The 26,277-nt window shown below is 34.2% G+C and overlaps 1 protein-coding gene across 6 annotated transcripts in view; it reads right to left on the reverse strand.

Moving 5' to 3' along the window:
- VPS54 (VPS54 subunit of GARP complex) overlaps positions 1-26,277 on the reverse strand; it is a 139,225-nt gene that overhangs the window by 70,260 nt on the left and 42,688 nt on the right. For all 6 annotated transcript variants that reach the window (XR_006703495.1, XM_045446229.1, XM_045446226.1 and 3 more), the window contains exons 8-16: positions 21,300-21,426; positions 20,303-20,410; positions 17,790-17,845; positions 16,703-16,799; positions 12,861-13,201; positions 7,071-7,200; positions 5,889-6,070; positions 5,092-5,204; positions 1,390-1,453 (exon numbers count right to left, since the gene is read on the reverse strand). Coding sequence is in view for 5 of the 6 variants with exons in the window: in XM_045446229.1 (XP_045302185.1) it covers positions 1,390-1,453; positions 5,092-5,204; positions 5,889-6,070; positions 7,071-7,200; positions 12,861-13,201; positions 16,703-16,799; positions 17,790-17,845; positions 20,303-20,410; positions 21,300-21,426 (1,218 nt within the window). In the remaining variant the exon portion in view is untranslated. The remainder of the gene's footprint in view (positions 1-1,389; positions 1,454-5,091; positions 5,205-5,888; positions 6,071-7,070; positions 7,201-12,860; positions 13,202-16,702; positions 16,800-17,789; positions 17,846-20,302; positions 20,411-21,299; positions 21,427-26,277) is intronic.

The raw sequence follows: 26,277 nt of genomic DNA on the forward strand, positions 1-26,277 counted from the left end.
TTTATTGGGTACAAAGTAAAATACAAATGGTAAGACATCACCATCTTTAAGGAACTCAAAACTAACCAGGGAGATATATACATAAATAATTTTAATATACTGAGAAAAGTGCTATTTTAGAGGCACATGGAGTCTCAAGGAAAAGATCAATCATTCCTCCTGGAGGGGGTGTGTATTTCAGAAAAGATTTATACAATGACAAGAAACAAAAGGGAAAAAGAATCTTGGTCTTGATCTTGGGAGCTAGACCTTGACTCTAATCCTGACTCCATTTGGGTCATTTTATATCAACCACTTAAACTTCTGAGGATCAATTCTCTTAACTGTAGAAAGGGAACAATAATCCCTGAAGTGTTTATTTCACAATGTGGTTGTAGATTTTAAACAAGATTGTTGCTATGAAAATACTTAAATTATGAAGTGCTGTTAAAGAATATTAAGATATTATTTTAACTACCCATTTAAAAAATGGCATGTAGTACTAGACAAACAAAACTGGAATTTATATTTTCCTTAGTTAACTGGAATTTGAAATACTGTCATTGGTAAAAAAGACCTAATGACAAATGATAACAGAAATAAGTGATAACAACTATCAACTTATTAGGTGCTAGAACTATGCCAAATGCCTTATATGAGTTATATGTTTAATTCGGTAATAGTTCTTAGTACTATTTTCACGTTTTGATTTACAAATAAGAGAACTGAGGCACACAGAGTAACCTGCCCAATGTCACAAAGAGTAAGAGAGCTTCTGGGATTCAAACCTAAACAATGTGACTCCAAAGCCTGCACAACTTCAATTATATGCTATAACACTAACAAAGCTTCAGAAAAAGAAGACAGAAAGAGCCTGAAATATTAATAACACCATAAAGCCAGTATTCCACCCTTGGGTTGTATACCTCCACATTTCTTATTATACGAAAAAATTTATCAACCCATTTCTTGTAAAGCCAGCAGTGTAGTCCCTAATAGATATAGAATACCACAAAATTATAGAAAATGGAGAGGAATCCATAAAATATCCTTTAAATTATTTTTAAAATTTAAAATTGTTAATCTATGGGGCACGTGGGTGGCTCAGGTGGTTGAGCATCTAACTCTTGATTTTGGCTCAGATCATGATCTCACAGTTTCTAGATTTAAGCCTCACGTCAGGCTCTGTGCTGAGAGCGCAGAGCCTGCTTGGGATTCTCTGTCTCTCCCTCTCTCTGTCCCTCCCCGACTTGCACACATTCATTGTCTCAAAATAAGTAAATGAAAAAAAACATGTTAAAAAATTAATAAAATTATTAATCTAAAATTTCCAATTCACATCAAGGGGGAACTAGAAGACCTATGTTTTAAATAACTGACTCAACTAATAAAGAAAAATGTGTCACTCACCCAACGACAGCATATTGTTGTCCCTCTACAATGAGAACTTCAGCTGGTTTTCTTTCTTCCGTAACTAGAGAGTAAAGCAAATAACAAAGAGAGACATAGGAACAAGACTAAACAAATTATTAAAGTAAAAATTTAAACTAGGAAAAAAATGAAGAAGATAGTTCCAATTTAGGGTTGGTAGGGCTGGAAACTATCTTATATTCAAAAACAAATGTCTACTTCTTAGGAAGCAATTTGGCACGGAATAAAGTATATTGGGTTTGGAATCAGAGAAATATGTATTTGAGTTCCAGTACTGCCAATCACGGGATGCAAGAACTTGTGCCAATTAGTTAACTTCTTTCAGTGTCAATGTCTGTATCCATTAAACATGGATAACAGAATCTATCTTTCAGTGTTTTTGTTAACAACAGAGATCATGACTACAAACTGCCGATCCTAGGTCTGCCCTCTGGTAGATGATCAGTGAGTAAAAAAAAATAATATATTAGTTTGGAAAGGCAGAACTAGAATTTCAACTGGTTGTCTATATTATAATTCTTAGATTATAAACTAATTCCTATACTCAATAGAGAGAATAAATTTCAAGACTTCAGTCCAGAAATTATTTTCAGCATGTGGTATTTCTTACCGTTATAAAACAAAATTAAGCATGTTGAAGTGAAAAGTAGAGTAGACTGGATTATTGTTCTTAATCAGCCAAATTGTTTAGATTATCATGGGCCCATTATTATGCTTCCCCAAGCCTCAAGTCCCTTTGACTTGACATTAAATATCTACTTCCTCATTTCCTTCAAGGAAAGAAATTCAGTGTGACACAGTTTCAAATTTCTAATCTGTATACCAGATTAAGTTTTTGAAGATAGGGACTGTGTCTTAACCAATTCTCTACATTACAGAGAAAACGGCAGAGCATAGTAGGGAAAAGAAAGGGCCCTAAAGTCAGTCTGCCTGTATCTGGAACTCAGCTCTACCACTTCCTAGCTCTGTAACCTTAGGCAAGTTGCCTAATTTCTTTGCGCCTCACTTTCCATATTTGTTAACTGGGAATACTAACAGTATCTAGTTCATGGGCCTATAAATAAGAACGCAATGTGCTGAGAACAAACTGTCTAGCCTTAGGTAAGCATTCAATTAATATTAATTGCTATCCATTAACTTTCATTTCCCCAATGCCTAGACAAGTAGCTAGTAACTCATTAATGAATGGTGGTCAATGAATGAATAATAACCAAGGATCCTTAACTTGGTAAGAACAAGTAAAATGGTGATGGACTTCTAATAGCATGTACTTTCTCAGAGGAAAAAATAAAAGTCTGGGACAGAAATAGAGTTATAAAAGAAACCTCTTATCGTTAGTATCCTCCAAAGAGAAAGTGAAAATAAACAGTTCACTTTGGGGGTAAAAAAAAGACACATGGTTAATTCAATCACTCTATATCTATCATTTTAGTTCAAAAATTGTTATGCTCGCATGAGAATGGATTGTAAAACTTTGAGCTGTTCAGGACAAAAACCGTCATTGTCATCTAGCACAGCAACTCACAAAGTGGTAAGTCATCAAATATAGCTTGAAAGAATAAATTAGAGATAAATCTTACAATTTTAAATCGTGATTTAGAATAATTGGTGTTTTTCTTTCAATCTTTGCTACCTGAATACTTTTGCTTTGCTAATATCTTAAAATCAATTAAGATTATGACCGCCACCCAACACTGTTACCTACTAAAAAATGGTCACTAGGCAAGAGAAATCTAGTTAATTCATTCAATTCTTCTCTCTGCTCTATATGAACTACTCTATTTTACACCTGTCCTTAACCCCTCCTCTCCTGTCACAGTGTGAGAAGAGATAGCCTTCTCCTCAACTCTGGATTTAATTCCAGAGGCCCTGCCTTACAATCACTGCGCCACTCTTCCACTCTTTAACATTCTTTCTCTTTCTGTTAAGCACAAAAATATAATTCAGCTTCTCCTACCTTAAAACTCTTCTCTCAACTCCCTGAGTGGATTAAAATAATAATCTAATTATTCTCCTAGGTTTCTAGTGCTACTTCATCATGCACTTGCCCTTCACAAACAAACCTGTCGAAAAAAGGAGGCTACATTTGTTTACAGGTCTTCACCTTCCAAATTACTTAGCACTGAACTACCGTCTGATTCTGTCACTCTACTGAATTACTAAAATTGCAAATGACCTCCTCCATGTCAAACTAGTGGTCACTATCTGTATTTTACTCAGTCTTTCTCTTGTAGTGCAATCACATTTGGTGCAAATGTGAAATACACAATTTAAAAATATTTCTATGTAAAAATATTAAAATTTCATGAAATGCATAAAATTTGAAAATGCATCCGCCTCCTCCATTTAAAATATTCAACAATTGGGGGGTGCCTGAGTGGCTCAGTCAGTTAAGCATCTGACTTCAGCTCAGGTCATGATCTCGCAGTCTGTGGGTTCGAGCCGTCCCTTATCAGGCTCTGTGCTGACAGCTCAGAGCCTGGAGCCTGCTTTGGATTCTGTGTCTCCCTCTCTCTCTGCCCCTCCCCTGCTCGTGCTGTCTCTCCCTCTCTCAAAAATAAACAAACATTAAAAATATTCAAGAACTGGGGAGCCTGGATGGCTCAGTCAGTAGAGCATGTAATCTTCATCTCAGGGTAGTAAATTCAAGCCCCATGTTGCGTATGGAATCTACTTAAAAATATTTTTTAAATTAGAAAAAAAATATTTGATAGTCTCAGAATTTTAAATATGGTATTATAGGATAAGTTGTACTTAAGTTTACCTACGTTATTATCACAGGACAGCTCTACTTTAACTGGCATACAAAAGTATCTTCCAGCTATTGTATTTCTTTTAGATGAAACCCAACAGGCATTTGATACCAATGAAAATTCTCTTCTTGAAACTCTAATTTTTTTACCTCTATGTTTTTCTGGATTTCTTCCTACTTCTCTGGCCTTTCCTTCTGAGTCTCCTGCATAGTTTTCTTTTTCTACAGTTTTTTACATTTTGGTTTTCTCTATCATATCACTACTGCATTAATTGTGATTGCTAATCCACATTTTTTTTTATTAGACTCAGACCTTTTATTTTTATTTTTTAAGTAGGCTTCAGGCCCAGCACAGAGCCTAATGTGGGGCTTTAACTCACAACAACAGGATTAAGACCTGAGCTGAGATCAAGAATCAGATGCTTAACAGACTGAGCCACCTAGGTGCCCCTAGACTTAGCCCTTTGAAAGTAGAATTATAACTATTATCTCGGTCTCAGTATCTAACACAGAGTAGAAGCTTATTAGTATTCAGTGAATGAATACGTGTCTTTAAACAATACAGTACAGTGGTTAAGAACATAGCTATGAAATTATTATAAGGCAGGTTTCAAATCTCAGCTCATCATTTGTACAGAATTCTTTAACCCCTGGAAGCCTTATGCCTCCTTGCTGTTAAACAAGGTAACAATAGCATCTTCATCAAAGGTTGTTATGGGGATATACTAGAATAATACATGTAAAAGCACCTGGCCCAGGGTCTGGCATATGGTTAGCAATCAATAAATATCTGAAATTATTATTACAAATTATCATACATAACTTTTCCAGTCAATTGAGGCAGTGTCAATTAAAGAAATGTTAAGCATTCCTATAAAATGAATAAACAGTGTAAAACTGGAAGAAAGCATGTGAAAGAATACACATACCCCCTGACTTTTTTTCAGGTAAAGCAATCTTTCCATCTGATATAGAATCAACAAGATCCTGAAATTCTGCAGGAACATCAGCTTGCTTCCAGCGCTCATTGTCTAAGAGGAGGCTATTCAAAGGGGGAGAAAAAAGGAAGATAAACTTTAACAATATTTCAACAAGGCACTTGGTTGACTCAGTCGAATGAGCATCCGACTCTTGATTTTACCTCAGGTCATGATCTCATGTTTTGTGAGACTGAGCCCTGTGTCAGGCTCTGTGCTGATATTTCAACACGATCTTCTTTGGTTAAAAAGAAAAGTGTTGAGTGTGTATGTAAGACTTTTGTTCTCATATCTTTTAGTAATAATAAAGACACTATATGTATCTTAAATTCAAGTAGATCTCATGTAAACAAGGCATTGACTTTTAAACAGTAATGGCCACTAGCTGTTGTTAGTACTAAGATTTTTAAAATAAATGTATACCTTAATAAACTGAAATCATTCATGAGTACTTTCAGAAAATATTTCTTTTTATATCTCTTAGCCTATCCAAGAAGAGTAATGAAACATAATTAACTTCACCACTGAGTGGGAAAAGAAAAGCCAATCTATTGAGGATCTTTGTGACAAGTAAATAAACATTCTAATTCCACTTTGGAAAGCTGAGAAATGGGATTTTAATTCCACAGTCTGCCTTTAGTGGAAAATAGGTTTTTTAGGGGTTTTGGTTAACCAATCAATTAAATATAATCATGTTTTGTAAAGGAAAGGGAAAAAACTGAAAAGCAGAATGAACATGGTAATGATACCTCAGCTTAGTTTTTCTCTCTTCATGAAACCTGTTTACAAATTTATTAGCTTGGCTCTGAAGTGCTCCAAGTAATGACATGCTTTTTCTTCCACAGATGTGTTCAGTATCTAAAATGAATGTTTCCATTAATCTAGAAAGTGTTATGAATTCCGTGGAATTTAGCTTCTCAAGAAAACCATCCTAAATTTTAAAGATAACACAAAAATCATGAGAATTAGGAATAACATCAAATATGAACAAGCTATAAAACAAACTTAGTTTGATATGTTACTATTAATTATTTTAATAATATATATTAATTCATGAATATTATCTTAACATAATTTTTAATGAAATTTCTCAATACCTCAGTCCCAGAAATTGAACATTAAAAGCTTAAAATGTCCAAATTTTACTCTGATTCCTTTATAATACAGTAGCTCAAATAAATTCAGGTCATACTATAAAATTTTCACAGTATTGGAATTCAACTAATTTTATTAACATATTGGCCAGTTATACACACATATATGTATTGGCCAGTTATACACACATATATGTGTGTGGGTGTATATATACATATATATACATACATATAAAATAGCATATTAACGTCAAATTAATTAAGGTATCATATTTCAAAATTAAGTCTTTTAATAATTTTTTTCAAAGAATAATAAATTTTCCTATGTCTTTCATTTGGATTATTTTACATTTCAACATCTCCCTAATACGCCATACCAGTACCATTAACTTTATTAAGTATTTAAAATATAATATGATGGGGCACCTAGGTGGCTCAGTTAACCATCCGACTCTTGATTTTTGGCTCAGATCATGATCTCACAGTCATGAGATCGAGTCCCACTGTCAGGCTCTGCACTGGGTATGGAACCTGCTTAAGATTCTCTCTCCCTCTCCCTCCGTCCCTCCCCTGCTCATGCTTGTGCTCACTTTCTCTCTCTCTCTCAAAAAAAAAATATATATATATATACATATATATGTATGTATATATATATATATATATATATATACATACATATATATGTGTGTGTGTTTATACACACACACACACACACACACACATAAATACATAATATGCATTACGGGGAACATAGGGACACAAGCAAGGATATGATTCTAGATCTTCAAAATAATTATACTATATATAAAATATGTAAAGCTTTATCAAACAATTAACCTTTGCTCTTGACATGAGAAACTTGACGGCTCGATCATGGCATATATCTGAGGCACTATACAATAACTCCTGGATATTATTTGCCAGTTTTTCTAGCTCTAAATCAGTTAATTTCATGTCTTCATTGACCCTGAAAATGATAAAAAAGAGATCAAGTCAGGGGAAATTGTGAGTACACTGTCTCCACAGGTAGCATATCAATAAAAAACAAAAAGCTATAAAATTTGCATTTGAGGAAGAATTCTGTAACGTATCAAATGCTTTTTTTGTGTGTGGTGAATCATTACTTAAATAAGCTTGGATAATACAAATATTTTACCCTAATCTTATATAGAAATAATTTTCTCTCTCTGCTGTAGCATGTTCCATACTTATTTCAGACTCCAAGTGGAAATTCTGCAAAAACTACAGCAAAAATAAAAAATTCTAGTTAGGTACAAGGTGGTAGCTTTGGCAGGCTGTACACAGGGTGCTTAAAATGACACACTGGAAGGAAGAAGAAGGAAGATTATTTCATGACAAATAGGCACTTTTTTTTTTACTTATAATTATGAATGATAGTTAATATTCAGTTCAACTGAACTAATATTTCCTGAGCACTGTACTAGAGAGGACACAACAGGTTGCTGTCCTCAAAGAACTGAGAAACAGAAATATGTATAAGATGAAATGTATTTTTTTCCAGTTTTGAGAAGACTTCCTGTTTTTAAACATTTGTTTTTCTTGAGGCATGTATAAAGACCACTGATTCCATACCAACAATTCAATGCAGTGCTATTATGAACCAAGTTTAAGTGCCTTTGCATCATTTCTCTCCCTTTCAATAGAATTAAAATAATTTTCAAAGGTCTTACAAAGAGAATCTGATGTATGTTAATTTGAGGCAAACCACTACCCTAACTGGGTTAAGGTATTAAGGGAAGTTATTGCCTGCTATCCTTCAAATTATAATATCATTAAATTTATTTACCGATGCTTTAAAGTAATAGAGGGAAGAACGCCTGGCTGACTAAGTCAGTTAACATTTGACTCTTGATTTCAACTCCGGTCATGATCTCATGGTTCGTGAGACTGAAGCATGCCTTAGGCTCCACACTGACAGCAGCAGAACCTACTTAGGGTTCTCTCTCCATGTCTCCCTCTGCTCCTCCCCAACTCATGCTCACTCTCTCACAATAAATAAAAAATAAAATTAAAATTAAAATTAAATAATAAAATAAAGGATTAATATTCTTACTCTCAGAAAAAGCAACTCATTTGGTTCTCACACTCCCAAGACAGGTAGATAAATATCTACTTTAAGGATGAGGACACTGAATCTTTGAAAGTTTAAATGACCTACCCAAGGTCACAGGTTAAAGGACTAGAACCTAGAATCAGTCTAATTCCATTTCTAATCTGCTAAGCTTCCTCCACTCCAACATTTACTTCTATATAAATAGTCCAATGCTATTTCAATACCAACTCCCACAAAACTGTTTGCTTAAATTTTAAAGGTCAAATTTACAAGGCGCCTGGGTGGCTCAGTCGGTTGAGTGTCCAACTTGGGTTCAGGTCATGATCTCGCAGTTTGTGGGTTTCAGCCCCATGTGGGGCTCTGTGCTGACAGCTCAGAGCCTGAATCCTTCCTCAGATTCTGTGTCTCCTTCTCTCTCTGCTCCTCCCTGTTCACACACTCTCTCTCAAAAATAAATAAACATTAAAAATTTTTTTTTTACATACAGTTCAAATTTACTACTGAAATAAAATTGTATTTTGTGAAGGATGTTTAAAATTTGCCCCCCCCCCCCCATGGGGCGCCTGGGTGGCGCAGTCGGTTAAGCGTCCGACTTCAGCCAGGTCACGATCTCGCGGTCCGTGAGTTCGAGCCCCGCGTCAGGCTCTGGGCTGATGGCTCAGAGCCTGGAGCCTGTTTCTGATTCTGTGTCTCCCTCTCTCTCTGACCCTCCCCCATTCATGTTCTGTCTCTCTCTGTCCCAAAAATAAATAAACGTTGAAAAAAAAAATCAAAAAAAAAAATAAATAATAAATAAATAAAATAAATAAAATAAAATTTGCCCCCATGTAATAGAAAGAGTAAGAACATGAAACTCTTGGCAATATGCTAGCAATTCACAAAGATTAAAAAAAACAGGGGTGCCTGGGTGGCTCAGTCAGTTGAGCGTCTGACTTCGGCTCAGGTCACGATCTCATCGTTCGTGGGTTCGAGCTCCGCGTCAGGCTCTGTGCTGACAGGTCAGAGCCTGAAGCCTGCTTGGGATTCTGTGTCTCCCTCTCTCTGCCCCTTCCCCACTCATGCTCTGTCTCTTTCTCTCTCAAAAGTAAATAAACATTAAAAAACATTTTTTTTAAAAAACAAAAAATAGCAGATAAAAACAACTCTCATATCTTTAAGTAGGGTGACCATCCAAAAAGATGGTAAGTTTGGTATTTTTTTTTTCAACGTTTATTTATTTTTGGGACAGAGAGAGACAGAGCATGAACGGGGGAGGGACAGAGAGAGAGGGAGACACAGAATCGGAAACAGGCTCCAGGCTCTGAGCCATCAGCCCAGAGCCTGACGCGGGGCTCGAACTCCCGGACCGCGAGATCATGACCTGGCTGAAGTCAGACGCTTAACCGACTGTGCCACCCAGGCGCCCCTAAGTTTGGTATTTTAAGAAAATCATTTAATTTAGTTATTTGTAATGTTGCTTTTTACAAAGAATTTTTTTTTTTAAGTCTATTTATTTAGAGAGAGAGAGAGAGACAGCAGGCAGGGAAGGACAGAGAGAGAAAAAGAGACAGAATCCCAAGCAGGCTCCAAGCTGTCAAAGCACAGCCCAACACAGGGCTCAAACTCACCAACCATGAGATCATGACCTGAGCCAAATTCAAAAGTCAGATGCTTAACTGACTGAGCCACCCAGGTGCCCCTAAAAAGAATTTTAATTTTTTAAGTTTAATTGGATCTCTTTCACATTCACAGGAAAAAAAAAAAAAAACAAAACTTTATAAAGATGATGTAGCATTTCTGCTTTTGGGTACATACAGAAAAGAACTAAAAGCAGGATCTCAAAGAGATTTGCATACCCACGTTCACAGTAGCACTATTCACAATAGCCAAAAGATGGAAGTAATCCAAAAGTACACCAACAGATGAATGGATAAAAACATGTGATGTATACATACAATGGAATATTATTTGGCCTTAAAAAGGAAGGAAATTCTCACACATACTACAACATGGATGAACTTTGAAGACAGTATACTAAGTGAATTGAGCCAATAACAAAAGGACAAATACTGTATAATTCCACTTATATGAAGTACCTAAAGTAGTTGAACTCACGAAGACCAAAAGTAGAAGGGTGGCTTCTAGGGGACAGGTAGAGGAAGAAATAGGGAGTTGTTGCTAAATGGGTATAGAGTTTTAGTTTTGCAAGATGAAAAAGGTCTTGGAGATTGGGTGCACAACAATATAAATATACTTACTACTACTGGATTGTGCATTTAGAAATGGTTAAGATGGTATATTTTGTTATGTGTTTTTCACCACAATTTAAAATAAATGTTTAAAAAAACCACAAAACTGTCTAATTCTTTCCATTATTTTTCTTTTCCCATTTCCTGCCTGGGAAATTATTTCTTCTTTTGTGCCCATATCTGCACTGCAGTTACCTTAGAAAGGCTTGTGCTGAGACTACATAAAGAACTCCCATAAATCAGTAAGAAATGAACACAGCCCAGCAGAGAAGTGGGCAAAGAACTTGAATAGGCACGTCACAAAAGAGAACATCCAAATAGTCAATGAATATATGAAAAGTGATCTCTTACCAATGATCAGGGAAATAAAAAGTAAAACTAATATACCTGCAACATACCCACCAGAATGGCTAACATGTAAAAGACTGACAACACCCAAGACTGAATGAAGATGTAGAAAAACAGGAACTCTTTCACATTGCTGATGGGACTATAAAAGAATACAATCACTATGGGAAACTCTTGTTAGCTAAACTGACCATTCATATACCTCAATTATTCTCAGGTATATATTATGCTTATAACACATATACAAAAGACATCTAGAAGAATGTTGACAACAATCAAAATGGAAATAACACAAATTTCATTTACAGTAGAATACATAACGGTGTAGTCAGAAAGTGGAATACTGTACACAAATAAAATTACTGTTACATGCAACAACTTAGAAGAATAGCACAAATATAATTTTGAGGGAAAGAAATTTGAGACAAAAGAACATGATTCCATTTATGGTTCCATTTATAATAGTTTAAAAACCAGAAAAACCAACAGTTTTTGTGGTCTTCCTTGGGAAAGAGTGAAAACACAGTTGCAAGGAAGGTTTCCAGAGAGCTGGTAATGTTCTATTTCTTAATTTGGGTGGTGATTACACCAGTGTACTCACTTTACAATCATGGAGGTGAACACGTACAATTGATATATTGGCCTATATGTGCATTATACTCCAAGTAAAAAGTTAAAACAAAACAAAAAATTAAGGAGGGTACCACCCTTTGTCCTTTCCATCCTGCTGCTAAGGATGCGGATTTGATGATAAAAGCTGAAGCAGCCTCTTTACAGATGAAAGCTGGAAAATGAGGACAGCAGAGCTGCCTTCTCCACTGTGGACCTCTCATCTCTGAACTGTTACATGACAGAAACAAAATTCTATGTTGTTTGAGCTATAGGATTTGTACACCCCTTGTAAGTTTTAGACTGCACCCTAACCAGTAAATGTGAAATGTTAGCCTGAACAGAGAAAAAATATTTTTATTAATATGTAGTTCAGGGTTTTCTTTTTGGTGAGGAGGAAGGTATTACAGTTGACTTTATGCTGTAACTGCAACCTACATAAACTCCTTGGCCATAGGCTGACTTGTGTAAAAATAAAAGTACATGCTGAGTTATTATTCTTAACAATAATTAAATCCATACTACGTTCTTGGGTCAGAAAGATTTTATTGGCCTTGTTTTGTTTTTTCCACACAAGAGATTATTGGGACAACTGGTGAACTGTGAATGGGATGTATGGATTGCAAGGTAATAATGTATCAATGTTTTCTTCATTATAATTGGTTAACTGTAGTTATTTAAGAGAGTATTCTTGTATTTTAGGAAATATACACTTAAGAATACGGAAATAATGGGACATCATGTCTGCAATCTTTTGCCAAATGATTCAGAAAAAAATATTATCATGAGAGACAAAGAGAGAAGAAGGGAGCAAGAAAGAGAAAAAGGAAGAAAGGGAGAAAGAAGGCAATGTGGTAAACTGTCAACAAATGACTTTTTCGTACAATTCTGGCAACTTTTCTGTAAATCTGAAATTATTTCAAAGTAAGTTTTAAAAAGTCATGTTTGAAAAAATGGTATGATCCGCTTGGAAATTCATGCCTTTGAAAAACTAAATCAAACAGATCTTCACTATATACAAAATACAAAGGCGTTATAGGAAAAGAAAGAAAAATAAACAAGGTAATGCTGACCTGATTTTCAGGACAAGTTCTGCCACTAGTGACTTTAAATAAGTCAAATAAATGCTCTGAAATAAGGGCATTTAATTAAATGGTTCCTTTCCAGCCTTAAAATTCTGTAATTTTTAATTACTTCCAATGCTCACCTCCTTACATTACATTTTCAAAAAGATATGTGTTTTGTAAAATTAATTTATTTTTGTTAAATTAAATTCCAAGACCAAAGTTCATATGGTTTTTCAATACATTGAAAAAAAATCAGTCTTACTCAAAATCTTATAAAGTTGGCAGCAGTCAGCATACTCACATCATATCCACACCTCCTGGAGTAGCAGATGATGATGTCTGCTCTTTGCTGGATGAAGAATCAGTAGTACATTCTGGTTCGGATACCGAATCACTGCTGCAGGGCTCACTATTTGGAGATGCATTCCTTTGAGAGGTAGTGTCGATTGCTATAGGTGTTAATTCACTCTCACTGAATGCATCACTTATAAACAAGCCTTCATGGATTAAATAAGCCACTTCTGTGTCCAGTGAATTGTCTTTTGCAGCATTCTTCTGTTGTGAAATCTCTTCCAATTCCCTGGTCCTTCGGTTTTTGTCAAGAACTGAGAGAACAACGCTGTGAATGATATTTAACGTTGCCTATAAGAAAACAGGATATATTTTTAAAGGATTTAAAATAACATGTATCTAAAGTCCCCAAAAGTGAATTCTGCATATGTACTTTTTAAAATCTTATAAATGAGTGTCAAGGTCATGCATGTCATAATTACACCAATCTTTTATCACAGTAAAGGTGACTTTGTGAAAAAGAACTACTCAAGAGAAATGGGTTCCCTAAAGCTTAAGAATGAGTTCTGTATTTTCATTGATTTAAGTAGCAACCTCCTGAGAGTACATTGCATATATTCTAAGTATCTTAAATAGGTTACACTAAACATAACTTGCCTACCATATATCTAGTAAGGGGTTAAATAGCCACAATATATAAAGAACTCTTACAACTCAACAAAAAAATCTGATTAAAAAATGAGCAAAGAAAGTATTTCTCCAAAGAAGACATACTAATGGCCAATGAGCATATGAAAGGATGCTCAACGTCACTAATCATTAGAAAAATACAAATCAAAACCAAAATGAGATACCACCTCACACCCATTCAAATGGCTACTATCAAAAAACAAAAACAAAAAACAAAACAAGAAAAACAAGTGTTAGAATATGAAGAAACTGGAGCCTTTGTGTACTGGTAAATTAAATTATGAACTTCAAATAGTTTATTCCTATAATGTGGTAAACACTAGTAAAAGCCAAAACAACCTTTTCTGATTATAAAAGTAATACCTCTCTTTGTAGAAATATTTAGGAAAAACAAAGAAATTAATAATGAATTTAAATTATACTGCCAAAAGATAACCACCAAAAAGACAAACTGTCTCTTTATTGTATGAAGATGAAGAGATAATAAATCTTTTTAACATAGCTGAGAACATACTATATAAACAGGCCTATACTGTCCCTTCACTTAATGTTATAATCTATGCATTTTCTTCAACATTAAAAATCCTCAGATGCATGATATTCCATGGTAATGAATATACCAGGCATAATTTACTTTACCCTTCCCTCTACTGTTAGATATCTGGGTTCTTCCCAATTTGCAGTTATTTGAAAATTCTCGATTAAAAATGAACAGCTTGTAATTAACATTATTTTTCAATGAAATCATACCCTTACAGAATCACAAACTTTTTTCAAAGAAAAAAGTACCATATTTATACGTTATATATCATCTTCAAAGATGTTTTACAGAAGTATTAGGTTAAGGGGTCTAAATGTGAAAATGAGAAACTACAACTATGATAAATCACTGTTACCATATTGTATATATATCAAATAAAGATTTGACTTAGTTTAACTGATAGAGAACCTAAAAGTGAAATAGCTATAAAAAAATTACTGGCAAAAGATATGAAAGCAACCCAAGTGTTCATCCATAGATGAATGGATAAAGATGTGGTATATATATACAACGGAACATTACTCAACCATAAAAAAAGAATGAAATCTTGCCATCTGCAACAACATGGAAGAATCTAGAGGGTATAATGCTAAATGAAGTAAGTCAGAGAAAGACAAATACCATACAATTTCATTCATATGTGGAATATAAAAAACAAAACAAACAGAGAAAAAAAGAGAAAAAAACAGACTCATACATATAGACAACTGGTGGTTGCCAAACAGGAGAGAGGTGGGAAGAAGGGTGAAATAGGTGAAGGGGATTAAGAGTACACTTATTGTAATGAGCACTGAGTAATTTATAGAACTGCTGAATCATTATATTATACACTGCAAACTAATAGAACAGTGTATTTTAATTTTTTAATATTCATTTATTTTTGAGAGAGAGAGAGAGAGCACTAGTGGGGAAAGGGCAGAAAAAGAGGGAGACACAGAATCCAAAACAGGCTCCAGGCTCTGAGCTGTCAACACAGAGCCTGATGCAGGGCTCGAACTCACAAACTGTGACATCAATCATGACCTAAGCCAAAGTCGGACGCTTAACCAACTGAACCACCCAGGCGCCCCTAGAACACTGTATATTAATTATACTTAAATAAAAAAGAATACCAGCAAAAAGTTGGTCAATTCTACAATCTGCAGTGTAAGAGTTATATACATCCAGACATACAATAATAGAAGTATGTGTGATGAAGTCATGGCGGGAATATGAGAAAAAGTGAAAACGTGGCTTAGTTATTTGAGCAATCCACATCTATAGGTTTGCTATCATCACTACAAATGAGTGGGACCAACATTTTGGTAGGAGCCTAAAGTACAGTGAATCACATTTTTAAAAACTTTTCCTACTCAGAAAGGTTATACACATGACTTAGCATCACTCCAATGTTGATAAAGTCATGTCACAGATTAAGTACCAAAGTCCCCCAGGCCATTTAACAGAATACTAAGGAGATGCCAAGGATGTTAACTAGCACACGTAACACAATACTGACATCTGATAATTCAAATAGCAAATTTCACAACCTGTTACATTCAGTAATTCCTAAGCATTGTCTTATTAAAACACAGCTGTGACATGTTAGTGATTCTAACTACAGTGCATTCATTAGTCTGTGACATCTTTTCTTCTGAAAAATGCTCTGTGGCATATGTTCTTTTCCTTATATTGACTGGTTTAAAATTAAGTGATTATACTGAAGAGACAGAATAATTAAATGTAAATGCATAATCCTTGATTGGACCTCAGATTAAAAAGTGAAATAAAAGCCTGCAATAAAGGACATTAGTAGAGCAATTTAAATATGAATTATATGTTAAAAAATGCCATTGGGGCGGCTGGGTGGCTCAGTCGGTTAAGCCTCTTACTTTGGCTCAGGTCATGATCTCACAGTTCGTGAGTTCAAGCCCTACGTCGGGATCTGTGCTGACACAGCTCAAAGCCTGGAGCCTGCTTCAGATTCTGTGTCTCCCTCTCTCTCTGCCCCTCCCCTGCTCACATACTGTCTCTCTCTCTCTCAAAAATAAATAAACATTAAAAAATTTTTTTTAAAATACCATTATATCAGGATTAAATATTTCTAGAAAACATTAGTGGTTTAGAACAGATTTTTGAGTGTTTCACATATTGTGCCTCTAGATAATCTAGAGAGATTCAAAAATCACAAAATCATAAGAGGAAGTATTATTTTATAATATTTAATGCCAAGTAAGCACTATATTTTTTAATACAAAACTTATCCTAAATTATAGAGTATCAAAATACTCTGAAGCACTTCAAATCTTATTTGAAACCAAGGCTCTTTAGAGAAATTACAAAAACAGGGGTGCCTGGGTGGTCAGTCAGTTCAGCGGCTCATTCTTGATTTTGGCTCAGGTCATGATACCACAGTTCGTGAGACTGAGCTCTGCATTGGGCTGTGTGCTGACAGCATGGAGCCTGCTTGGGATTCCCTTTCTCTGCCCCTTCCCCACCCCCTGTCAAAATAAACAAACAGTAAAAAAATTACAAAAAACAAAGAAATTATGTTTTTCTAATCCGATTCTATATGTATATATCTAGAAAGTGGACTTAACTTTAGCGATATTCTGGATAAACTGAAAATCACATAAACTTACCTTAACTCTTTGTAGGAAAATTGTAAACTTAGAGAAAATGTCCTTCAGCAGATCAAACCACTGAGGAAAATTCAACAGTCTCATCTGATCTGCAAGCCTAGAAAAAAAAAAATTCAAAGAAAAAAATATTTGTCTTTGGGCACTTAGGAGTTTATTCTCAAAAGATACTTCTATATTTGCAATACAGGAATTTTTCTATTTGAGAAAATTTCCTAGGGAATAAAATTTAAAATAACTGACTCTCCAGGTCCATAGAGCTTTTAACAGAATATCAGTAACTTAATTTTTCCAACTACTAGTGATTCCTGCATTGTTACGGTTGCTTCAACTAATTCTGAAACAGAGTTTTCACTAGGTAATAGTGTAGAAATTAAAACACCTCAATCCTTATTCTATGAATTTGGCCTGGAAAAATTTCACAGTGATTCATATTGCTATTCATATCTTGGGCCACTTAATAAATAGAGTTTAGATATCTATATGAACTAGAAATTCAGTTATAAAATATTTATCACTAATCTCAAAATGAAAAAAAATAGGAATTTAAAGGGCGAAAACAAAAAATTACAGGCATGAGGCAATTCAAAATCATGTACTCAAATTCCTCAAAGTCAATTAGAAGCTGGGTTTTAATCAGATAGCTAAATAATTTAAACATAACACTGCGATTCCTCTGAAATGGACCATCTTCAATTTCTCTCCTCCATACCTACGTTGTAGCCTCTTGCCCCGGGGAGGCAGACCTGCTGGGCGTGGCCAAGGAGGAGCCCTTACAAAACACTGGAAGGAAGAAAAGTACTGATAGCTCCACCTCCCTCCCTAAGAGGTTGTCTCAGGAAGACTGCCTCCAGCACTGCAGGTCACTTCAACTACTACAGGCCTTTTTTTTTCCTACTACTAAGTGGCCTTCTCCTGAATCCTACTGTTCTCATCTCTTGTCCCTTAAAGGTACTGCACTGTCACTTGGGATTTTTCTACACTCTGCCCATACCTTAGTAAATAATTCCTTAATTAAATCCTCCTCAGATTATTCTAATGTGTCATCTTTTCCCTAACTGATAACTCCCAACGTAATATTTATACTTACTTCACAATAACATCCGTGTCAATTTCTTCTATTTGTGAAACTTTATTAATCACACACTGCAAATTTTAAGAAAAAAATTCAATTAACATCTTTAGAATTCTAAGTACTTCGTGGTTCATTTACATATTAAAAATGGCTTCCAGGGGAAAAAAAAAAAAAATGACCTCAATGACTACGATTTTACCAGACGTCTCTTGTGTCTTTTATACACACGTCAAGGTGTATAAAACACTGTAGCATTATATCCTTACCCTATTAAATAATTATTCCAGGATATGCTTGAACTGTTATATTAACTAAAATCCCCTACTATTTAAAACTATTCAAAACCACACACCAAACAAACAGAACAACACCCAGAACCATAATTCTTAGGAATAAGGTATAAGCCCCATATTAAAATTCCAAAAAAAAAGTTCATTTTGGAGGTTATGTTTCCTTGCAATATATGTAACAGATTAAGTTAAAAAAATGTTTAGACTTCAGGAGAATCCTGGGAATTACAACACAGCAGTTTCATAAAATTTGTTTAGAAGTATCACATACATATATAAAACTACACAAATTATGTTCAAACCTATTTTTACAAATGGAGTACACTTGTGTAATGAAAACTCAGATCATGAAATTAAACACTGCCAGTAAGCACCTCTCTTGCTTCCCTTCTAGTCACTACTTCCTCCGAAAAGATACTATCTTGATTTTTAATACCACAGATTAATTCTAATATCATAGATTAATTACAAAAGTGTGTCTCCTTTGTGACTCCTTTGTGTCTGGTTTATTTGGCTCCACATTATATATGTGATATTCATCCATTTGTTCCATGTGATTTATTCATTCTCATTGCTGTACAGTATTCATACAAATATACCACAACTCGATCATTTTTTTTTTTTTTTTTTTTTTTTACTGATGACAGAATTTGGGTTTTTCAAAGAAAAAAAAAAGAAAAATTTGGGTTTTTCCAGTTTTTATTACAAATAGTGCTGCCATGAAATATTATGCTGTTTTGGTAAATTTATGTATGCATTTCTGCTGATAAATACCTGGCAGTAGAATTGCTGAGTTACAATATATGTGTACATTTAGTGCTAGTAGCTATTGCCAACAATTTTTGAAAGTGGTCATAACAATTTTAAAATATAGTGTTTTAGTATTCAAAAGAAGTAAAAAAGGTGGTATGATTACTAATCTTTTTTTGCTTGTTTTATTTAAACATTAAAAACTCAGAAATGTACATTCAACCTGATGATGACCATTAAGCCTAATAAGTATATTTAAAATTATTGTTTCTCATATTTAGAAAAACTGAAGTTTAATGTTTAATGATATTTATCAGAGTAAAACAGCAAAACAAAGATGAGACTGAAAAAGGTTTTAGTTTACAATAATAATTTCTTAAAGATAAGGATAAGAGGAAATAAACATTTACCTACTGCAGGTGAGAATGTATTTGGTAAAATCTTTTTAGAAAGCAATTCAACTCTATCAAATAGCTTTAAAAATACTTTTCACTCTCTGACCAATAATTCCACATCTAGAAATCAGCTATAAGAAAATAGTCTTAACTATGGAAAAACCCAACAAAACTTTACACCAAATATGTGTGTCACAGTGTTCTACAGTACCGAACTGAAAAAATGTAAATATTCAACACAGAGGAAAGGCATAACTAATAAAATGTGGATAGGATTTTATACAACCATCAAAAATGATGTGTCTGAAGGCTTATAAGAGAAAATTCTTATGTTATGATTCTGAAATATATGTACAATTCGCAATCATATATACAGTATGATAGCAACAATGAAAACAATTTACACTTAGAATTACACTTAAAAATACTTTTTTTTTTTTTTAAGAGAGAGAGAGAGAACACACACACACACACACACACACACACACACAAACACACACACACAAGCTGAGGGGAGGGGCAGAGGGAGAGAGAGAAAATCTTAAGCATGTTCCACGCTCAGCACAGATCCCAATGTGGGGCTTGATTCCATGACCCTGGGGCTTGATCTCATTGTCCTGGGATCACACGAAATGAGCCGAAATCAAGAGTCAGATGTTCAACCGAATGAGCGACCCAGATCCCCCTACACTTAGAAATATTCTTAAAGTGATAATCTTTTGGCCAATAGGTCTATTTTTTCTTCTATTTTTCTATATTCTAAGTTTTTAAATAAATGAGAAAATGTTACTATTATACTGCATATATATTATTACTAGATCATGTAAAAATAAATTTGATAAAAAGATTCTAGGGGCACGTGGGTGACTCAGTCAGTTAAGCATCGACTCTTGACTTCATGGTCTTGCAATTCATGAGTTCAAGCCCCACATAGGGCTCTGCACTGACAGTGTGGAGCCTGCTTCGGATTCTGTCTCCTTTGCTCTCTGCCCCTCCCCCACTCATGCTTTCTCACTCTCGAAAAATAAACATTAAAAAAAATGTAAAAAAAAGATTCTAGACCAAAATATATCAAATAAAAATGTATATTTACCTGTTTAATGATATTCTTTGCTGTAATAATCATTTCCTCACTATAGATTTCTAAAAAATTAAGTTTTCTTTGTTTTAAAAGTCCAAATACAAGAGATACAAGTCTTTCCTATTAAAATAAAAGTATGGAATTTTACAATTTAAATATAGAATAATGTCACTCAGAAGTAGAAATATTCAACATCAAGCGTTTCATTATTTGATCCTCAGATCTCTATCCTGCACATGGTATTTTCTAGAAGCCCCCAAAAACCCCTTCTACAGCAATCTTGTCATCAGATTATTGGAGTCATAGTTTTAAAAACAGATAAATCCTAATGCACTACAGTGGATCAAATGAAGCTGTCTTGGGGACAAAACAATATGAGTACATTTTAGCATAGTTTCAACAAGTAGGTAGAAAGTATCCTTCTCAAATCCTGATGACCTGGACTATTTGTGGGGAATTAACTGCTAACACATACAAAAATCTCTTTACTTAGGCTGCTATCAGGGCTTCTGGATCCTTTCCTAGTTCTTGGTGGTAATCAGCATTGAAAAGTCAGCAGATAAGTGAAGCCTGGATCTTATGTATAAGCATATGCATAAAACATGTTCATAACAGGGGTTCAGTGACTGTTAATGACTGATAAGTTACTATATAATAATGATCACTTTTATAACAAACATACTCCAGTACATGCATACACATGGATATATGTTAATTCATCCTATATCTATATTTTAAGCTTGGTTTATAAGATATATATAAGACCTCATTTTAAATCCAATTTCTAATTAAGCTATTAAGTTACTTTATTCTCTAACTTCATAGGATAATGAACAATTATGGTGCTTGCTAAAATCACATAGTTAGGGAAGGACTTCACAGAGGTCTGACTGAGCTTGAAATTTTTTTTTGCTCATTATAATCTGAGAAGAATGTGTTCTAAACTAATACTATTAGGAATTAACACTAAGCAATGACACCAATTTCATCCACAGTTTAAGACACGTACCTCTTCTAAAATTTGACAGTCATCATCCAGTGGTCTGTTTAAGTCACTATGAGAATAAGTAGAAAACTCTGCAATCATCATTTTATCTATCAGTTTTTCCAATTCACAAAGTTGTGATCCCAAATGCCTACAAAGGAAGAGGAAAATGTGACGTATATTCTTTAAAAACCCAAATTCGCTCCACAGTCAAGGAAACTAGTAGGCAAAACTTTTCTAGCAGCAGTATTTTGTGCAACAATGTAATGTAAAATGGAATCCTTTAACAAAAATAACTGCAACAGTTTCACATCCTCTCCCATATTCTTTTTCTTTTTACATGTTTAACCTCCAAACACTTAAATGTGTTGTAGGACACATAGTTCTAGAAATTTCATGACTGCTTTTTTGGTCCGCTTTTCACAGACAAAATATTCAGCTATTCTAAGTCCTTTCCTAATTAACCATTTACTGCATGGCAATGCCAGTAGCTCCCCAGCCATTCATTTATTCCACAAATACAAATACAAGTGCCTACTACAGCCCTGTCAGGGAGATATAAATACCTAACGGATCACATGGACAGACTGACTCAATTCAATCTCTGTTATGAATAGTCTGAGTTACTGTGCAATCTCCCCCAGGTCATTATACTGAAAGTCATTAGAACACAAAACTGAAAATACAAAACTGCTAAGAAATAGTATATCCATGGAATATACTTTTTATTGTATTATTATATTAATATATTATTTTTCTCATAAAATATAATGTTCCTTTTTAATCTACCTCTAATATTTATAGATCCTACACAGGATTAGAGCGAGAAGGACTCTAATCAGATGAGCAGTTGGGGGATGGTGAAGGCAAATACTGCAAACAGGATTTGGAACCAATTCCCTAAAGAAAGCATGCAGCAACCAAATGACAAGATAGATGCATGCAGTCTGCTCACCAGGGAACTAAGGATCACTACCTTCACATACAAAGAGATCTTTACTATACAAACTAAAAGCTTCATAAAAATAATGGATTAAAGAAAACTAGGTGATGTAGTTGGCCAAAGTATTTCAAAAATTAAGTGAAATGGGCCAACGAGAAATCTGTTTATATATTATATAAAAAAATTTAAGCTCTATTTTTGGTATAATTTCAAAATATGTATATTTAAATGTCTAAATTTAAAATTTACCTTAAATTTAGACATTTGTTATTGAATAAAAAACAAACATTTAAAAATACATATACTCACCATTTACTTGAAAAACTAACATCAGCAACTATCTTTACTAAGAACAGATACAGCACATTTTTTAAAAACTAGTTTAAACTATGTGACCTTTGGGGCGCCTGGGTGGTTCAGGTGGTTAAGCATCCAACTATGGCTCGGGTCATCATCTCATGGTTCCTGAGTTCTAGCCCATGTAGGGCTCTGTGCTGACAGCTTAGAGCCTGGAGCCTGCTTCGGATTCTGTGTCTCCCTCTCTCTCTGCCCCTCCCCCATATGTGCTCTGTCTTTCTCTCTCAAAAATAAACATTAAAAAAAATTTAAATAAATAAAATAAACTATGTGACCTTTTAGATAGATCCATTTTTCTCATCTAAACAACATATGGTAAGCAGTGTAGTGATAATTTTGAAAAAAATCCAATGGTAAAATAATGTATATATTTGCATTTTGTAATATGAAAATTATATTTCTCAGAGCCAATTAGAAGATAGTAAGATTCTCATAAATGACACCAGTGTCTCACAATAAGCTAACTTAGAACATATTCAGTAGTACAATTAAAACACTACCATAAGGAAGTTTGGCAATGTCTAGCAAATTACATAGGCAGTTAACCTTTGACCTGGGAATCTCACTTCTCAGTATCTGTCTCAAAGATACACTCTTAAAAATACAAAAGAACATATACGTTCATTGCAGCACTGTTCGTAACTGCAAAGGAATACAAACTACTCAAATGCTGAAAAACAGAGGGCTAGTTGACTATATCGTAATAGACACTATACACTTTTAAAATAATTGAGGAATACCAAGTAATATACTATATACTGCTACAGTTTCTCAGTCTTCTTTTTTTCAGTATTGCCCCAAGAAGTCCTTTTAGACCTTTTTATTCCTAATCACCACCACCAACCCCCACACACTAATATCACATATATACTGTATATCTGTTTATATACCTTGGCCCCCTGGAGGGTCACAAGTCATAATATCCAAGTTTTTCTTTCACCCTCAAGAACCAACTTTCGCCCCTTAAGGTGATAGCCTCCCATTGAGAATACACACTGTAGAGTGATTTCCAGGGTATACTGTAAGGTTAAAACAGCAAGGTGGAGAAAAGTATATACAATTTACTAATGCTTATCTAAGATGAAGAACAAAGACAGAGATGGCTGGATGGATGATGGATAAATACAAACTAAAACATTTTAAAAGGGTGACTTATAGGGTAGGTAGGAAGGAAGGAACAAGATAGAAATTAAATTTTTCTGAATATCATTTGTTTCAGAGATTTGACTCAGAACCACATAACTACTTAACGTAGTTATAGTACAAGATTACATTTAATAAATTCAATCCTTAAATATCAAAAGCAATGAAACAAATGAATTTAAATAGACATCAAGTTAGCAGCAAATGTACACAAAGAAGAATTATTTCAAGTGACTTTAAAACGTAATGTACCTATTCATCCCACCAGGATATAGCTTAAAGAAGAGAAAGAAATCCTCCATGTTTGTAGTAATAATACTGTTAGTTCTGAGAGCATTCTATGTATACTGTGGGATAAAATAAATGAGTAATTATGTTAGTGTCATCGAGAGCCACAGTTTTCACCTTCAGCCTGTTTTAAAGGACTTACATATATAAGATTAAAAAAGTAAAATCTTTATGGTCCTGAATTTAAATTAGGACTATCAATATGAACTCCTACTTTTTCTTTAAAAAGAAAAATCTATTTTCTAGCTCTGTCCACTACAAAGGTCTAGAGATAATGACCAATCCAGTAGCAAGGAATATCTCTGGTATCCAGAGCATAATTTCTCAATACCATTTCCTACTGAAAGAAACTAGTGCTCCCTAGAAATATAGTGGATTATAAGTCTGGGGGAAAAAAAATGTATGATACGAACATCTAATCATAACACAAAGTAAGAAAACTATTAAGCAAAAGCTCATGGAATTATGTAAAAGGCCACAAGAATGAACCTGAGGAGATTTCTACAAAAGACAGAACATTATGAACACTGACAAAAATAAAAACAGCAAAAATCTTAAATATATACAAATCCACATGCTTACAAAAATATTTTTAAATCATCAGTTAACTTTGGAAGATACAAGATTTTCAATTTGTTACTTTTAAAACAGCTAAATGAAAAAATAAAGGAATCTAGAATTTATTCTGCCTCTCCTTATAAGAGCTGTCCTTCAGATTTACCAAATAATTATGGAGAAATATCACTTTACAGAAACATTCTGATTAAAAAATGAATAAGGAAGTACAGGATCATAATATCATTATAGGCAACCCATGAGATGTTGAATCATAATATAGTTCAATGTTTAACTTTTTGAGGAATCTCCATACTGTTTTCCAGAGTGGCTGTACCAGTCTGCATTCCCACCAACAGTGCAAGAGGTTTCCCTTTCTCCACATCTTCACAAACATCTGTTGTTTCCTGAGTTAATTTTAGCCACTCTGACCGGTATGAGGTGGTATCTCAATGTGGTTTTGATTTGTATTCCCCTGATGATGAGCGATATTGAGCATCTTTTCATTTGTCTGTTAGCCATCTGGATGTCTTCTTTGGAAAAGTGTCTATTCATGTCTTCTGCCCATGTCTTCACTGGATTATTTGTTTGGGGATGTTGAGTTTGATTAACTCTGTATACATTTTGGATACAAACCTTTTATCACATATGTCACTTACAAATATCTTCTCCCATTCCAAAGGCTGCCTTTTAGTTTTGTTGATTGCTTCCTTCACTGTGCAGACTTTTATTTTGATGTGTCCCTATCGTTTATTTTTGCTTTTGTTTCCCTTGCCTCAGGAGATGATTCCAGTAAGAAGTTGCTACAACTGAAGTCAGAGAGGTTACTGCATGTGTTCTCTTCTAGGATTTTGATGGTTTCCTGTCTCACATTTAGGTGCTTCGACTATTCTGAATTCATTTTGTGTACGATATAAGAAAGTGGTCCAGTTTCATTCTTTTACATGTTATTGTCCAGTTTCTCCAACACCATTTGTTGAAGAGGCTTTTTTTTCCATTGGCCATTCTTTCCTGCTTTGTCAAAGATTAGTTGACCATATAGTTGTAGGTCCATTACTGAGTTTTCTATTCTGTTCTATTGATCCTTGTGCCTGTTTTTGTGCTAGTATCATACTGTCTTGATCATGACAGCTTTGTAATAGAACTTGAAGTTTGGAATTGTGATGCCTCCAGCTTTACTTTGCTTTTTCAAGATTGCTTTGGCTATTCCAGCTCTTTTCTGGTTCCAAATTTTTGGATTGTTTGTTCCAGCTCTATGAAAACTACTGGTGGTATTTTGATAGAGATTACATTAATTGTGTAGACTGCTTTGAGTAATAAGGACATTTTAACAATATTTGTTCTTCTAATACATGAGCATGGAATGTTTTTTCCATTTCTTTGTGTTCTCTTCAATTTCTTTCATAAGTGTTCTATAATTTTCAGAGTGCAGATCTTTTTACCTCTGTATTCCTAGGTATCTTACGGTTTTTGGTGCAATTGTAAATGGGATTGATTCCTCGATTTCTCTTTCTGCTGCTTCATTACTGGTGTATAAAAATGCAACAGATTTCTGTATGTTGATTTTATATCCTATGACTTAGCTGAATTCATGTATCAGTTCCAATAATTTTTTGGTGGAGTCTTTTCGATTTTCTACATAGAGTATCATGTTGTCTGTGAACAATGAAAGTTTGACTTCTTCCTTGACAATTTGAATGTATTTTATTTCTTTTT

This window comes from Leopardus geoffroyi, chromosome A3, assembly GCF_018350155.1.
Source record: "Leopardus geoffroyi isolate Oge1 chromosome A3, O.geoffroyi_Oge1_pat1.0, whole genome shotgun sequence".
Classification (NCBI taxonomy): Eukaryota; Metazoa; Chordata; class Mammalia; order Carnivora; family Felidae; genus Leopardus; species Leopardus geoffroyi.